The sequence below is a fragment of the Typopeltis vanoorti genome, chromosome 1 (genome assembly GCF_054136105.1).
Source record: "Typopeltis vanoorti isolate ZY-2024b chromosome 1, IOZ_Tvanoo_1.0, whole genome shotgun sequence".
NCBI classification, from domain to species: Eukaryota; Metazoa; Arthropoda; class Arachnida; order Uropygi; family Thelyphonidae; genus Typopeltis; species Typopeltis vanoorti.
This window is the reverse complement of record NC_143549.1, coordinates 79,223,816-79,241,123: the sequence shown is the minus strand read 5'-3', so window position 1 is coordinate 79,241,123 and position 17,308 is coordinate 79,223,816. Positions and strand designations below refer to the sequence as shown.

The 17,308-nt window shown below is 35.3% G+C and overlaps 1 protein-coding gene across 2 annotated transcripts in view; it reads left to right on the top strand.

Annotated features, from left to right (window-relative positions):
• The window catches only part of LOC150110124 (constitutive coactivator of PPAR-gamma-like protein 1 homolog), a 299,942-nt gene that overhangs the window by 177,185 nt on the left and 105,449 nt on the right, over positions 1 to 17,308 (top strand). For both annotated transcript variants that reach the window (XM_090397994.1, XM_090397986.1), the window contains exon 11: positions 10,029 to 10,143. In XM_090397994.1, coding sequence (XP_090254120.1) covers positions 10,029 to 10,143 — 115 coding nt within the window. The remainder of the gene's footprint in view (positions 1 to 10,028; positions 10,144 to 17,308) is intronic.

Sequence of the window (17,308 nt, the reverse complement as noted above, 5' to 3'; positions counted from 1 at the left end):
TATTGGGATATATTGTCCAAGTCTCAGAGATATGTTAATTTTTATATATATATATATATATATATATATTAGCCTTTCTCTCTCTCTAGCTGAATGTTCCAAGTGGGAAGCACATTATCCCAGCCACACTGTCAAGAAGAGAAGGAAGTGTTCTTCAAGGCTCTGTCTTGCATATAAACACTCTTCGCTGCCAAGTCATTACCAAGTCGTTGCCAAGTTAATGAAAGGCAATTTCAACAAGCAATGATTGTATGTGTCATAGGCTTTTGGTAATTAGATTCAGGAGGAAAAAAAGTGTGCATGCTACTATTATCCCAGTAGCAACAGAGACCAAGTTCTTAGGACTCATCTTTGATGGAAAGCTTAATTCCTTATACATATTCATCAGCTAAGATACAGTAGCGAACAAATTAATCCAAACAATCACATTCTAAAGAAAAATTTTAATTTTGCAAGAAAATAAATACAAAAATTAAACTCCAACTTTACCTAATAATTTATATATGCTCCTCTGCTCTTAATAAGTTCATTTATTCGCTTAGGCATGGAATCTACCAAGGTAGAACATATATATTTCTTTATTAAATTATTTAAGGAATTGGCAACATACATAAGAATATAAATTAAATTGCACTTTAATAAATAGTTCCGATATTTCAGCAACGTCATGTTGCCATCTTCAGAAGGAACTTACAAAAAAGGCACGTGCATGCAAGCACTACAACACAGTAACTGAGAATGAAGTGAGGAAGCTATTCTTCTCCTAAAAGTCCTGATGGTGCCTCCTAGCAGGCTATGCTGGTGTTCTTGGCCGTTGGGCTGAAGGTCTGCTGATGTAAGCCTCCCAAATTTGGAGCAGTCTCATGCAACCGAATTTGTTGAGGTTTGGAGAGTTTCTTAGGGCTGAGGCTGATTCCATGAATAGTCTTTCGAATTTGAACTTGCTATGGTGTATTATTGTAGCTTTCTTCCACCGTATTCTGTGGCATGTATCCAGAGCATGGTCTGCAAGACCCGAGTGGCTGTACTTGTGAAACCGGAAAAGGGACTTGGTATACACCAGGTAGGTCTAGGGGAAGTGGTTAGTCTTTAGTGGAGCAGATAAGGGATGCCAATTTTCTATATGGTCTGTAGCAGGAGGTCGTCATGTTTTTTTAAGATTTTAGTAATTTTTTCTGAGGTGCCTCGGATGTAGGGAATGGTGATGAAAGGGGGGGGTTGTGGTTTGTTGGTTTCAATTTTTGGGGGCTGGGGTAGCCATTGTTTGAGAAAGTGTTGAGGATGTGATTTAGTTCAGTGTTTAGGGCCTTGTCGTTCGAACAGATTAGTTTAGCCCTGTTGTATAGTGTTTTCACCACTCCTTATTGTTGTGTGTGTGTGGGGGGGGGGGGGGGAATTGTTGGTGAATGTACCTGCCTCTATAGGTGGGTTTTCTATAAACTGAGAAAACCAAGGTTCCATCAGGCTGGTGGGTGACTAGTGTGTCTAGGAAGGGGAGGCTGTTGTTTTCCTCTTTTTCCAGAGTGAACTTGATTCTGGGGTGTTGGTTGTTTAAGTGTGTTAAGAAGGAGAGAAGTGTATCAGAGCCATGTGGCCAAATAGCTAACACATCATCAACGTAACAATGCCATATGATTGGTTTTTGTAGGTCTCCATAAAGGAATTGACCAAGGGTGGGGAGAGTGGTGAACCCATGGCTGTCCCTTCTATTTGTTTGTAGAATTTCCCCCTGCCAAATGAAATAGCCTGAGTTCATTGTGAACTGAAATAGGGCTGAGATATCGGGAGGAAATTTAGCTTGGATTAGCTCTCAAGTTTCCTTGAGTAAGTTCCTTTTGAAGATGGCAACGTCGTTGCCGAAATATCGAAAATATTTATTAGAGTGTAATTTAATTTATATTCTTATGTACATTGCTTGTCAGTTCCTTAAGTGATTTAATAATGCATAACCAACATATAAGCTTGTCTACGAGAAATATATATTTCTTATTTCTGCATCTCGAAACCATACTTTTATAATGGATTGTATTAAGTTATCTTTTGTATCACGATTTAATTTTCCAAGTCTCTTTTTCATTATGGCCCACAAATTTTCTGTTGGCCATGATGGGTTAATGTTAGGAGAGTTATCTGGTACTGAAACAATTGGATGTTGTGAATTTTGAGAAACACTCACATTTTTTGGTGTGGCACATGGAGCAAGATCCTGTATTTATGTATTAGTCACTTATCATCGTACCATCAACAGACACAAGTGATCCTGGAGCGTAATGTGTAAAACAATCCCAGAGCATCTTTTTAGTGGAGTGTTTATGAGCTTGTTAAAGGTGGGTGGGAGAAGTCTTCTCAGCTGCTGATTTATGAAACTTGGACAAAGAAATGGTTCTCATCTGATAATATGACCTTCTTCCACTTCTCAACAGTTCAATCTTTGTACACTTTTGCCCATTGGAGCCTCTTTTTCTGTATAGCCTTCTTCAACGGTTGTTTCATTTTTGGTCTATGGGCACTCTTTCCTACTTCCAACAATCTTCGATTAACTGTCATGTCAGAAACATTAATCCCAATAGCTGCCGTCTCTATTTAAGTCAACAGTAGATAATCTTGGATTCATTTTGCTTTCCCTGACTAGTAAATGAACTTGAGTAAGTGTAATTTTCCTTTTCTGTCAGGAGAAAAGGTATTGTCTCCCTAAACCTCTTTAAAATCGCATTAACACTAACATCCTGCTCACTGCCAATTTGTCTTTAAGTCATGGATGTGTGCTGAGAAAGAGTACATATTTTTGAATGCTTTCTTGGAAATTTATCCATTTTATAGCTACACAAAACGAATAAAACACTCTGAATATCAGTGTTTTATTCATTTTTACATTATTAAAAATGCACAACACTATTAATAAATGTCATAGAGACAGTTAAACCATGCAGCACTCAACCAAAATGGAGAACTAAAACCAAAAACTTGACGAAAATTTGGCTTGTTCAGATTAATTTGTTCTCTACTGTAAAAGTGTGAGAAAGCTTTGATTATATTTTGCACACTCCTCTGCAGAATCAGGCGCTGATCAATATTCTTCATTATGTCTATATATTATGCAGTTGTTTGCTCAAAGCTTGATTATTGGTCACAAGTTTGTTTCTGAAAAGTATAGAACCATCCGATGATTGGATCCTATCCATCATCAAGATATACAAATAGCTGCTAGTGAATTTTGCACATTGTCTATTGAAAGCTTTTATGTTGAAGCAGTGAACTTGCTCTCTTACTTTGAGAAACAATTGTCAATTAACAATGCCTTAAAAATAGTTTTTTTGCCTGAGCATCTTATGGGAGCTAGTATTTTTTCCCCTTTCATTGGAAGGTTCAGTATTTGACATATCTGACTTTGTTGGAGGTTTAATGTAGTGTTAAACCTCCCTGAAGATGTCTTGGTGACTGAGATGAAATATTGGAAGAATTAAAATAGTTTTTAATCTTTTCTTAGTGCTGTTGATACTTTATTAAACCTCCAACATGATATCCTCCCAGCACTTAAGACTTAACATAATGACATATCTTATTGCCCTTCATCCGTGTGTGTGTGTGCCTGTGCACATGCTTCTGCTGCACAGCTGCAGGTAAACAAAGCATAGTATTCTAGTTTCTTACCTGTCTGTGCTGATGGTTTGAGATTTGATCCTCTTTTGGATATCCTGCAGTAATCATGCTGCTGAGCTGCACACCATGATCTTGCTCTTCTACACATAAAAAAATCTGTATGATTTATACAGACCAACCCTCCTGTGTACAGTCCACATCCAGCTTATTTTCTACAATTATTGCACCAAATAAAGACCTTCAATTTTATGTTTACTTGTGATAGATTCCTAGCCACATTGGAATCAGAGGAAATGAGATTGCAGATGCAGCAACAACAGTCAGCTGGTATTTTGTGGCCATTCTGTTTGTCAGTTACTATACAGACAATAAGAGCAATGTTAATCAGTAGCAGTCATTCTGGCAGGAAGGTGCTGACAAATACATTGCATTACATTAATCACCCAATCATGGATGAAATATATAAAATAATTTATACTGTTATATCCATGTTATTTCAGTAGTAACTAGATGATATTTTATTTGCAGTGAAGACACTTTACATCCATGTATTTATTGATGTGCAAACATGTCAAAGCCAATATGGTGGATCAGCCTGAAATTAAGCATCGAGAGTCTAGTCTGTGTAGAAAAAGAAGGAATCGTTCCAATGGTCCCACCAGGCATATAGGAACAGGAGGTTCTTCCAAGGAAGAAGTAGGGGAATTTTTCGAGTCATGGAAAAAATGAATCCTTGTTGGAGATCTGAACAGCAGAGTAGGAAATGAATTCCACCAGGCATATAGGAACATTTTTGAAAAATTTGGAGAAAAGGACAAAGCTAATAATGGTAAGTATTTACTGGACTTCTGCTCAGGACACAGATTAGTCATTACTAACATCATGTTTCAACATAAAGATGTGCACGAGTTGACACAAGAAATAAGAAAGCCTCATTGTTGATAGTGATATCTTCATGCTGGTTCTGGATACAAGAGTGTACAGAGGATTTGAAATTGGAAGTAACCATTACTTAGGACTAAACAGGATAAAAATGGATATCACATTGTAAAGAACAGTATGTAAAAAAGGTAAGTTGAGCAGCTTTTCCAAATAAATTGTAGATTCGACTATACAAACATATTGAAGAAAAAATGAAACAATTTGAAAACAAGAACCAAACTTTGGAGTCTCAGTGGCAAACACTGAAGAAGAAGACAATGATTCAGCTAGGAGATATGTGGTGAAGTTGCTGCAATGATAGAAAAATAAGAACACCATGTTGGACACAAGAAGTTAAAGAAGCAGTCCTGGAAAAGAGGAAAGCACACCAAAAGTTCCTAGCAAATAAGTCGGCAGATGCCCTAAAAGAATACAGAGAAATTTGTAAGAGAGAGCTAAGCTGTGTAAAAGCTAAACAAAAATCATGGGAAGACTTTGGTGAGAATATAAAAAATAAATATCACGAAATAAATATGGCAAAATGTTCTGGAGGCTACTGAAGAAGCTTAGAAATGGAGGAAAGAATTACTGTAATAGGAATCAAAGATGATAAAAGTGACATGAAAACTCAACTTTAATTCTTTTTATGGAGTAATTACTTTGAAGGACTGTTAAACGAACCAAGCAGTGACAAAACCACACTAGAAAATTTTTACCCGAAGAAATCAATACTTCGGATAAAAAAGCTGTCAAAAACTTGATATGTGGAATGGTAGCTGGAGTATGTGATATTTGGCCAGAAAAGCTTAAGTGTGGAGGTATAAAAGTTTTGCGGTGACTACACTGCATAATTCAGAGGGTTTGGTCAGAAGGTTGAATTCCAGATGATTAGAGTAGAGCTCTCATAGTACCCGTTAAAAAAAAAAAGGGGGAATAAAACTTAATGTGAGAATTACAGGGGAATTTCTCTACCATTCACGATAAGATTTGTGCAAGCATACTTGAAAAGAGGTTGAGAATGATTGTGGAAGAGAAACTTGGAGAACAAGCTGGATTCATGCCAAATAGAGGTGGTGAAGATCAGATTTTCACTTTAAGACAAATAGTTGAGAAATTGTGGGAATGTGACAAGGTGCCCAGAGAAAAGCTTTTCAAACACTACAACATTATACAGAGCAATACATAATCTATATTTAAGTTGTCAGTCAGCAGTTAGAATTAAAGGAAATATAGGAAGATGGTTTGATGTAAAATCAGGTGTAAGACAAGGATGCACATTATCTCCACTCTTATTCATCATCTATATAGATCACATTATAAAAGAAAGTGGCATCAAGCCTGATATTAGAAATGGTGATGTCAGATAGCTCTTTGCTTTATGCAGATGATGCCATACTCCTAAACACATTAGTGCCAATTCTCCAGGATTCACTGGTGATGCTGTAGAACAAGTAAAATATTTCAGCTATTTAGGCACAGTTTTTAGTGAAGATAGGAGGTTAAATCGGAAATGGACAAGAGAATAAGCAAATCTGATATGTTGGGTAGCCAGCTGAATAAATTTATATGGAATAAGAGAGAAATTAGCCATAACACCAAACTAGTATACAAGACAGTGTTTAAACCAGTTTTAAGTTATGGATCTGAAAACTGGGTTAGAAATAAAGCACTTGATCCAAGACTAGAGACCATAGATATGAGGGTGTTGAGAAAAATTAAGAGAGTGAGCAGATGGCATCAATGGAAGAATCATATTAAAAATTAAGATATTAGAAAGGAACTTGACGTTATTAGCATTCAAGAATGCCAGCAGAGCTAATCTAAGGTGGTATAGCCACTTAAATTTAACACCTCCATCTCATTTACTCCCTCCCCCCACTCCTATTAGTAACAGATGTCATACCTTTCCTTCATATATGATTCATTGATGAAATAGTTCTTTAATGTTATCTGCTTATTATTCTTATCCTCAAAGAGGATAAGAAAAATAACCAGCAAAGAAGAAACAGCAAAACGAGGAAGTTTTAAATGAATAATAATAAGGTAAGTCAATAAAAATGTAAGAAAAAAGTAGAAATAATATGTATGGTGATTCACTCATTAAATTTGCACTTGGAGTCACTACTTCCATATGGGTTTCTATAACACATGATACGATCATACTATGATAACAATATTTGATGCACAGGCTATGTAGTATGTATGGATTGAGTTTATTGGCAGAAAAAAAAAGTGTTATATGGATGGCCTGCACTTGAGTAGATTTGGCATCAGGAGCATGGAGAAATTATTTATTAAGGTGAAACTTGATTTGGAGAGTCATGGAACTAGGTCATGACAAAAACAGAACGTGTAAGTTTAGCAAATGTATGCAGTGTGATTATATTAATGTCAATGACCATGGTTCTGAATCTGAAGGAATAACCATTGTACATTTTGAATGGGGGGGGGGGCAGGAAGGCAAAAGTTGCCAAACCAATGAGGTAAGTTTTTTTGTCATACACAGTTGCTGAAAATAAAGGGGGTTGAGTTTTTTGCCTGGTGAATATGTTGTGGTCTAAGATTATTGGCATTAGTAAAACCTACCCCTCAGGTTCAGATAGTTGAACTGAGAGGTAGGTTTTATATTATAACTGAGTACAAGTGTAAAGGATATAGTATTTGTCAATGATTTGAATCCATTTAGGATAGAAACTCATTCAAGCATTAATAGTAATAATACATATAGCAGTGAGTTTGAGGCTATCTAGTGTGAAATGGAGGATGAAATATGTGCTGGATGTTGCTACAAACCTGGCAGTTCAGTTGCTGAGGACGATGAAATGCATTGCAAAATTATTCAAAAATTGATCAATAGCAAAGAAAACTTATAAGAATGAAAGAGAATTTGAGCTGCTGTGAGGCAACTTTCTTAAACAGCATGTGAAAGAATAAGCTGAAGGTCAAAGAGTGTTAGATTTCATCATAGCCTTAGAAGGAGACTCAGTTAAGGATGTGAGTTGGTGACAGAGATCATGCTGTACTGAAAAAAAAAAACAAAGTACAGCTAATTCTATAATAAGTTTAGTTTAATCCTTTATCCAAGTGTGAGCAAACAAAGCTTGCGCCTGAAAATATCTTCAGGCGCAAGCTTTGTTTGCTTCAGGACTGAGGTAAGGTAGTACAACACCGGACGAGTTGCCCGGTGTTGTACTACCTTACCTTAGTCCTGAAGATATTTTCAGGCGCAAGCTTTGTTTGCTCACACTTGGATAAAGGATTAAACTAAATTTATTATAGTCTAACCAAGTGAAAAATAAATTTTCATACAGCTAATTCTCTTTTTACACTGTGTGTTCAAATGGCACTTAATTTTAAGATTTCTGTTTGAACTCAGTTCTATTAAAAAGGGTAGTTTGATTATAATTATCATTTCCTAGTATGGTACATATGTACTGTAAACTTGAATTTTGGGGAGCCCCCCCCCCCCTCGCCGTTTTAAATATCAAGGATTACTTTGTGCTACAGAATGTAGATAAATGCTAAGAACTTATATAGTGATATCACAAAAAAGTGTTGGTGGCTTTAAAGCAGTTAAAGATCATGTGACTATTTTGCAGCAATGCTTCAGGAGATCATATATTAAAACCATTACTCATTAATCCATCCCTAAGACTGCAGGCAATGAAAGGTGTGGATTTTAACACACTGGAAGACAAATAAAAAAGGGGTACAAAATAAATTTTTAATGAATGGTTCCATCATTTTTTTTTTGTTCTAGCTGGACTTTAAAGTTTTATTGATTATAGACAATGTGCCTGTCCATCCTGTTTTAGAACACCCGAATGTGGAATTTTGTTTTCTGCCACCTAATTCAACATCCTTAATATAACTACTAGACCAGGGTGTGATCGCTACCTTCTAAACTTATTACATAAGAAGAACATTCCAATATATTTTGGATAAACTTTGAAAATAACTTATTGTTCTTATCGGATTTTCACATCTGGAACCATTCTTCTATTTTTTCATATGCACCTATTCTTTTTTACACGGTTTTCATTCACACAGATTTTTTCTGGAACCAATCTACCGTGTAAATGGAGAATTGGGTGTATATGGGTATTCCTGTTAGGTAAGGTTAGATGTTGAACTACAAAGCTAGAATTAATGAAAAAAAGTCAGGAGAATACTATGCTTTATCCCATGGTGTCACTTACTGAATGAGAAGTATATCAATATTGCATAGAAAGCTTTGAAAAGATGCTTAAATGATGTAATATCTGAACATGTCCCTAGAGTTTAAAGAGCAATATGGATGGGAGTGAAATGGATATGCAACCTTATTGAGTAGGTGATCCATATGAAGATGTGGAAGGAATATCCTGAGAGTAAGGGTGAGAGTGGTTATGAAATGTATAAAGTGAAATGGATATGCAACCTTATTGAGTAGGTGATCCATATGAAGATGTGGAAGGAATATCCTGAGAGTAAGGGTGAGAGTGGTTATGAAATGTATAAAGTGGAGGTCAGAAAAGTTAGAATATTGTATGTAAAGCTAAATTGAAGTATGAAAATAAATTGAGCACAGTGGATACAAGATTGCTGACCAAAAGCAATTACAGATTCTATTCCAGCCAAGATACATAAGGCTGGATTGAAACTCACAGCTTGTTGGTTGGAGGGTGAATACACTGTCCACTTATCCAACCAGGATAATAAATGCTCTGCAACATGACTTCATGGCTACTCAATTTCACACTCATTGTATAAAAGATAAGCTATTTATTATTATTTCGTGACACCTCCAAGGAGTCCAAAGACTCATGAGGGAGGGCACCCACTGTACAACTCGCCATCTCCATCATCTACACCAATGCCATCTACTGCTCACTACCACCACTGGTATTTTTTTGTCTGTAAATTGCATGTGTCCTAAAGGCTGATTTGTCTGTATGTAGGATTTTTCATTCCTGCATACAGACAAATCCAAATTTCCAGGAGGAAAAAACCCTGCTACCTCTGTATGAGATCGGCTAACTCACCTTCAAATGAAAAATTCCATATGAAGATTCCTCCCATCACGGCGAGAATCAAACTTCGACCTTTTCCAATTGAAGAGCGCAATGTATTGTCATTCTTCCAATTGTGCTGCAGAGGCGCTAATTACCAGCTTATGAAGCTGGTAATTCATAAACTGAGTGTAAATAACATCAGTAAATGGAAATTTTTCCACTGTAAATTTCTCCCCCTCCTCATCATCAAATTCCTGATATGTACTCTCAAGGAGTGTACAGGATATTATGATAGTACTACATGAAAAAAGTTGCATCCTTGCTAACTTCCAATCAATAATTTTCCTCCAAATTAATCTCTATCAGTCAAAACTTCAAACTGTAAATTCCTTTGAATGTTAAACTTATAAAAATCTTATTTAAACATTGAAACATTGAAATGTCAAAGAATCATATATATGTCTTTTAATTTACAAACTATAAAAGATTTGCCTTAATGAATTTTATGTATAGGTATGTAATGTCAGATCCTACTAGACCAATTCTTCGTAAACAAGAGCTTGATGCCTTTCTTGCCCAGGCTGTATCTCCCCATCTAATGAATGCACAGCATACTCAAAGTATGCAGGTAAGCCCATAAAATGAATTGTTTTGTTTTCACTTTTACATTGCAGTGAAGTTTTATTTTTTCACATAAATAAAGTTCGGGGGGGATTCAGAATATCTTCACTCGATCTCCTCATTTTCTGATATTGTATCCTCTATTTGTTTCTCAGTAATTTTCAAATTAATGTTATTTGTCATATTTCACATTCTGCTTTTTGTTAAGTACATTAGCCTCCTAAATCTGTTTTTTTTTTTCACTTACCATACTGAGAGCCTCAATAACTCAGATGGCAATCGGTGATACTCTTTGGTTAGAAAGACTTGAGTTTGAATTCTGTCTAAGATTCAAAGGATCTTTATAAAGGGCTATTAAAACAATCACGTATGACCATATAATGTTTATTCTTCTATAGTTTGCCACATGCTGTGGCATACTGCTTCAGGAATATGAAGATTAACAAATTGAATGTATATAAAAGCTGAATAAATCTTGAAACATTAGTCAACATCAATAAATTAAAAAAAACTTAAAAATGATTGTTGATATCATAGGCATTCTTTACTGTTAATCTTGACTTCATAATATCCATCATGACCTAGTTCTGGACTTTTTTATAAAAGCAAACCAAACCTGATCGAAGATCAGTCTATTTTTCAACTAGTTGGATGTCATACCATCTTTGATGCCTCTTTGAACTTGCAGATATAAGCTCTCATTATTAAAAATTATGGAACAACTACCTTGTTATAGTAAAACTTCAGTTTAATATAAACCAAAATAATCAACTGAGTGTTTTGACCTTCACATTAAGGCCATCATCTTGAGTATATATTTATATACAAAGAAACAAGTTACATTACAATCTACATAGTATGCTAAAGTTACGTTAATTTGATCAATGTTAAAACTATTGGCCTGACCTCTGGTGAAAAAAAAAAATTACATCAAAGCTAGAGTCCTGTTGTTGTTATTATTATCTATTTGATTACAAATCATTAAGAGATAGATGAAGGTAGAGAGCAACATGCTCTCACATATTACTCATAAGTACACATATAAATTAGAACAAAACAGTATGGATGGTGGCCAATAAGAGCTGAAATTATTGCTTTAGAGTCTTAAAGTAAGATTTGCTGGAAAACTTGAAGTGCTTAAGGATAGAGTCTACCATGGAACTGGGAAAAAATTATTAATCAAATAACAGTCATATTATTTATTGTTTTTGTTAGGGAGCAATGTCAGTAATAACCTTCTTGGAAAAAATGTTTAAAAAATTAACATTAATTTTTAAAAAATAAATTTGTATTAAAAAATTATGAATTTTTTGTGTCACTTTTTTATGAAACAATTTTTTTTAAGTTCAATTTTACTACAGATATTCTATCATGTGTATTAAACAATATAAACTAAAATTGTTGAGCAAATATCAGTTCTTTTAAAACTATGAAATTTAATTTGTCCATATAATGATTATTACACAAATTTTGCATATTTGAAAAAACTTAAAAAAATAAAAATGAAAATACATATCAATGATTATAATTTTAGTTCAGTATATTCTGGATATATTAAGCTGTGTTAGAAAAAAAAAATTACTATTCTAGAACTAATAGTTTTTAAGATATCTTGCCAAAACCAACTGCAATGTGTTAAAATTTAAAAACCACAGAAAATTTAAAATTTATAACTATACTTTATTATTATTCTATGAATATGAATATTTAAAAGCCACCAGTAATATATGTGTTCTCAACAGGTATTTTAAATAACATATTCATAGATTTTTGCTTTCTTTTTAATTTTCTTCTTCTGAGGCAGCTTTTTTGCTCTTAAGTATCTCTGTTTATCAAACATCTGAAATTTTGTAAACATTGTTCACCTATTTTCAGTCCGAATCTTTCAAATACTGGTAATCTTCCCAGATCACCACCATTAAAAGTTATCAGTGCATCATATACTGCTATTTTTCTCTTCTTTTAGGCATATTTATATATATTTATTATTATAATTACGGCTATTATAACCTGTTTTTGTTTAGGAGTGTCCCTTATTTTAAATACATTGGCTATTATTACTCGAAAAAGGGTATATATATTTTAGGGCATTATGGGTGAGTATAGAAGGCAATTAAAATTTCAAGAATAAAAGAGGTGAAAAAATTTTGTACATACCTTGTTTCTTAAGTATATATATATATATATATATATATATATATATATATATATATATATATATTATTGTGTTTAAGGGCGCTTTGGGGGGGGGGGGGATTTACTTATGGGGAAACTGGGGCAGGGGAGAGCGTTAACGGGGTGCGGACCGTTTCGGTTTACCAATGCATAGAATATCGTCTACATTCCGATGAGGGTCATCGGAATGTAGACGATATTCTATGCATTGGTAAACCCTCACACATCACCGCCTTGCAAACATCCCCCAACGACTACAGCAACAGACTACAATTCACCATTGAAACAGAACAGAACAAATCCATCAATTTCTCAAACCTGACATTAATCAGAGGCAATAACAAAATAGCTACGAAGATATTCCACAAACCCACACATATCGGAAACTACCTCCATTTCAATTCATACCACCCATATTCTGTTAAAAAATTAGTCATCCTATCACAATTTATCAATGCTTACAAATTCTCAACCAACAGTAATTATCCCTACATGGAATTAATTAACAGTATTTAACACAGGTTTCAAAAATTGCAACTATCCTACACATCTAATAAGCTACGCGAATAGTACGGCAAAATCCCGTCATAACAATAATACAACCAAAACAGACTTCCCTACAAGTATGGTCATCAAATTGCCATACATCCAGAATACATACAAATACATTTTCAAACACACGGACTACACAAAAATACAACCTATATATTTATGTTTCTTAATGTTATATTAAAACTTAATTTTTATAATAAATCTCATACTGAAGACAAAGCTTCGAAAACACACTTAAACACACAAGTTAGTGGCAGCCATATTGGTTACGGTTTTGGTGTTGTAAGCTTTGCTCTGATTGGCTTATTTCAAAGTAGCTTACAATATAGCAATGGTAGCAAGAACCAATAAAATTTCTTCTCAGAATTGATTTTACTTATGAAACTGATGTTATAGAGCTTTTAAATCTACATAATTTACTTTTTAAATTTTTTAATTCCAATTACAAGCAAAGTTATAACAATTTAAGGTTTTTGCATATTTAATGAGCATTTAAATGATAAATGTGATAAATAATATAACTCAAAATGTAGGAAGTTTTTGAGTATGAAAATTACGGAATATATTCTTTTTATAAACTTTAAAAAGATTATAAAGTATATAATCTTTATAAAAACAAAAAAAAAAATTTTTTTTCTTATTTTTAAACCTTAGGTGGGCTGAATGTGTGCCTTCCAAATTCTGTTTTTTTTTATGCCACATTTATTATTAAGTTAGGATGGTTGATCAAAATTTCACAGGCTTCTTTAAATTTGCATTCATACCAAGTTTTTGTATGATGTAAAGAACATGTGCTTTTCCAGTCGATTAGGTATAAAGCAGTGATGGCCTTGGAGGTCATGCAGCTAGTCATGACCTCCGAGGGAGTCCTCGAGTTACATCGGAGATCCGTTCCTATGGACCGACGTAAGGCGATTTTTGATGCGTCGGAATTACCATAGCCTAAGTTACCTAACCTAACCTAACCTAAAACACCCTAAAGTCATACGTATATATCAAGAAACAGAACTAGGCCTCTTTTCCTCGTATATCTCCCTATAACACTGCAGACAATCCATAACCCCTCGGAAGACCTTTGTGTACCTAGCAGTGTTGGGATTCTCAGCCTCAAACTTGGCCAGCCCATCCTCAATGAGGGCAAAACCTTCTGCCAAGCCCTTGGTGGTGAATCTCCTGGGTTCAGGGGTTGGAACTGTTTCCTCCTCCTCAATTAGCAGCTTCTCACTGAATGAGGTCTTCTGCTGACAACTCCTCCCCATGAGATGCCAGAAGCTCTGCGACATCTTCGATCTCTACTTCCAAATTCATCTGCTTCCCCAGGGCAACATCCTTCTCTATGACCCCCTCAACTGTCTCCTCTTAGCCATGGAAATCATTCACAAACTGTGGACACAGTTTTTTCCACACACCATTCAAATTTGTCTGCTTCACTTCATCCCAAGCATGCTCAATGTTTTGTATAGCATTATAAATGCTATACGATTTCCAAAAGTCTTTGAGGGTTAAGTTCCTGTCTTTTTTCAGTTGCCCTGAAAGCCATAGCAAATGTCCTGCGGAGGTAGTAGGCTTTAAAGAAAGCAATAACACCCTGGTGTTTGATGGAAGGTAAACCATCAAACACCACATTGGATGACTTTCACCCTAATGTTAAGGGTGAAAGTCATCCAAGTGGGCAGGGTAACCAGGGGCATTGTCTAGCACTAACAATGCCTTAAAGGACAGACCCTTGGCTTTTCAATACCTCTGAACTTTTGGCACAAAATAGTTGGTAAACCAGTCCTTGAAAATTTGAAGCCCATGCCTTATTGGATCTCCAGATGACAGGCAGTTGACCCTTCCAAATGCCCTTTAGTGTCCTTGGATTTTCAGCCTGATAGAGCAACAAGGGCTTCAGTTTTAAGTTGCCAGCAGCATTAACCCCAAGAAGCAAAGTCAGTCTCTCCTTACCAGCTTTATGGCCTGGTACTGACTTCTCCTTGTTGGCGATATAGGTACGATTAGGCATGCATTTCCATATAGTCCCGACTGTGGTACGACTTAAGTTCAACACGGGGCCGATGTTCGTTGGCGTTTATCCCTTTTTTGCCCTTTTAATAATGTCTAATTTCACTTCTTATGTAATGGCTTTCCTTTTGTTCAACACACTGCCATCAGAAGAATCTGCCTTATGTTTGGGAGCCATATTGAAGAGTTAAAAAGTCACAAAAAAACACAAATACAAAAGTGAGAGAGCGGATGTAAACAAAGCACGCGGTACCCAAAGAGTGTATGCTGGGACCCAAGCGATGCCACCTCTCCCAAACAAACGCTGTGTAATGGCGTATTCTTCCACAGTGCTCACAAACAAGTTCACCCACTACGTTTGAATTTTACGTCGCACTGCTTCAAGTCGAAATTTATTTTTTAAAATTATTTATGGGATTACCGCCATAAAATCGAAATGACGTAGGTCGAGGACCCCCTGTATTACGAGTGATATTCCACACTATAATAAATTTAGTTTAATCCTTTAGCAAGCAAAGTTTGCACCTGAAGATACTTAGACTGAGACAACTTGTAGCAAAGGTGGAAGAAGCTCTCATCACTCCTGTCTCAGTATCTCTCATAATGCAAAGCACATCTCATCTCCTTGCGGATATGTATAATGCTATACATTAAGGGAAGGGCCACTACCCAGACTGGTTTCAACCTTTATTGAGGTCTCATCAGTGGGAGCCAGGCCCAGAAGTGGTGGTACTAAAGCAGAAGCAATGGAGTGGTCATCTTTACCTATACAAGTTGCCAAAAGGTGTACCACCTTATTATTAAATTACTCTGGATTCAGAGAAAGATGTTGAAAGTTTATTTTCAACTTGGTTAGTTAGGTTATAATAAATTTAGTTTAATCCTTTATAACAAACACTTGGATAAAGTGTTTGCTAACAGTTGGATAAAGAATTAAACTAAATTTATTATAGTCCAACCAAGTGGAAAATAAGCTTTCAAGATATTCCATTTATGCGGTCAGTTTTGGTTTAACATGTGTTATGTAAAGGTTTGTGATATTTGATAGTAAATTGTATCTGAGAGATACTGCGAACTCTGATGTCGGTATAGTATTGGTTTATTTTTTTTTAATTTTTTTTTTTCATCTTCATCATCAAATTCCTGCCATGTACCCTCAAGGGGTGTACAGGATATGATAGTACTACATGAAAAAAATAACATCATTACTAACTTTCTATCTACAATTTTCCTCCAGATCAGTCTGTTACTTGTCAAGACTCCAACATTATCAGATCTTATATTTCTATCATCTAAGGCACTTTGTACCGTATCAATCCACCTATATCTTGGTCTTCCTCTGGGTCGTTTTGCTGCCAACCTGACAGAGAACACTTGTTTTGCTAATCTTTCCTCACCCATTCTGTTTAAGTGACCATACCACCTGAGATTAGCTCTGCTAACGCATTCCTGGATGCTGACAATGTCAAGTTCTTTTCTAATATCCTCATTTTTAATATGATATTGCCATTGATGCCATCTGTTCACACCTATAATCTTTCTCAGGACTCTCATATCTGCGGTCTCTAGTCTTTGGTCAAGTGTTTTACTATTGACCCAGCTCTCAGATCCATAAGTTAAAACTGGTTTGAACACTCTAATTTACAGCTTATTTAGTGTTCCGACTAATTTCTCTCTTATTCCATATGAATTTATTCATTTGATTTCTCACCATACCAGCTTTGCTGATTCTATTGTCTATTTCTATATTTAATTTACCATCTTCAGTAAAAATCTGCCTAAGTAGCTGAAATGTTTTACTTGTTCCACAGGTTCTCCATTCACAATACAGTTGACATTTTCAATGATTCTGCCTATTTTCATTGTCTTTGTCTTTTTAATGCTGACCTTCATACCATATCTATTACAACAGCTATTCAATTTCGTCAGAGAATCTTGCAGACTTGTAGCGGATTTATTTAGAGGTATAACATCATCCGCATAAAGCAAAGAGCTGACATTAACATCTCCAATTTTGATATCATGTTTAATACCACTTTCCTTCATAATGTGATCCATATAGATAATGAATAACAGAGGGGATAATGTACATCCCTGTCTCACACCAGATTTAACATTAAACCATCTTCCTGTACTTCCTTCAATTCTAACTGCTGACTTACAACTCAAATAAAGACTAAGTATTGCTTGATATAATGCCCCATTGACACCATATAACTGTAGTGTATTGAATAGCTTCTCTCTTGGCACCTTGTCATATGCCTTTTCCAAATCGACAAAACTTAAATACAGATCTTTGTTATATTCCCATGCTTTCTCGACTATTTGTTGTAAAATGAAGATCTGATCCTGACAGCCTCTATTTGGCCTGAATCCAGCTTGTTCTTCATCAAGCTTTTCTTCCACAATTCTTCTCAACCGTTTCTCAAGTATACTTGGAT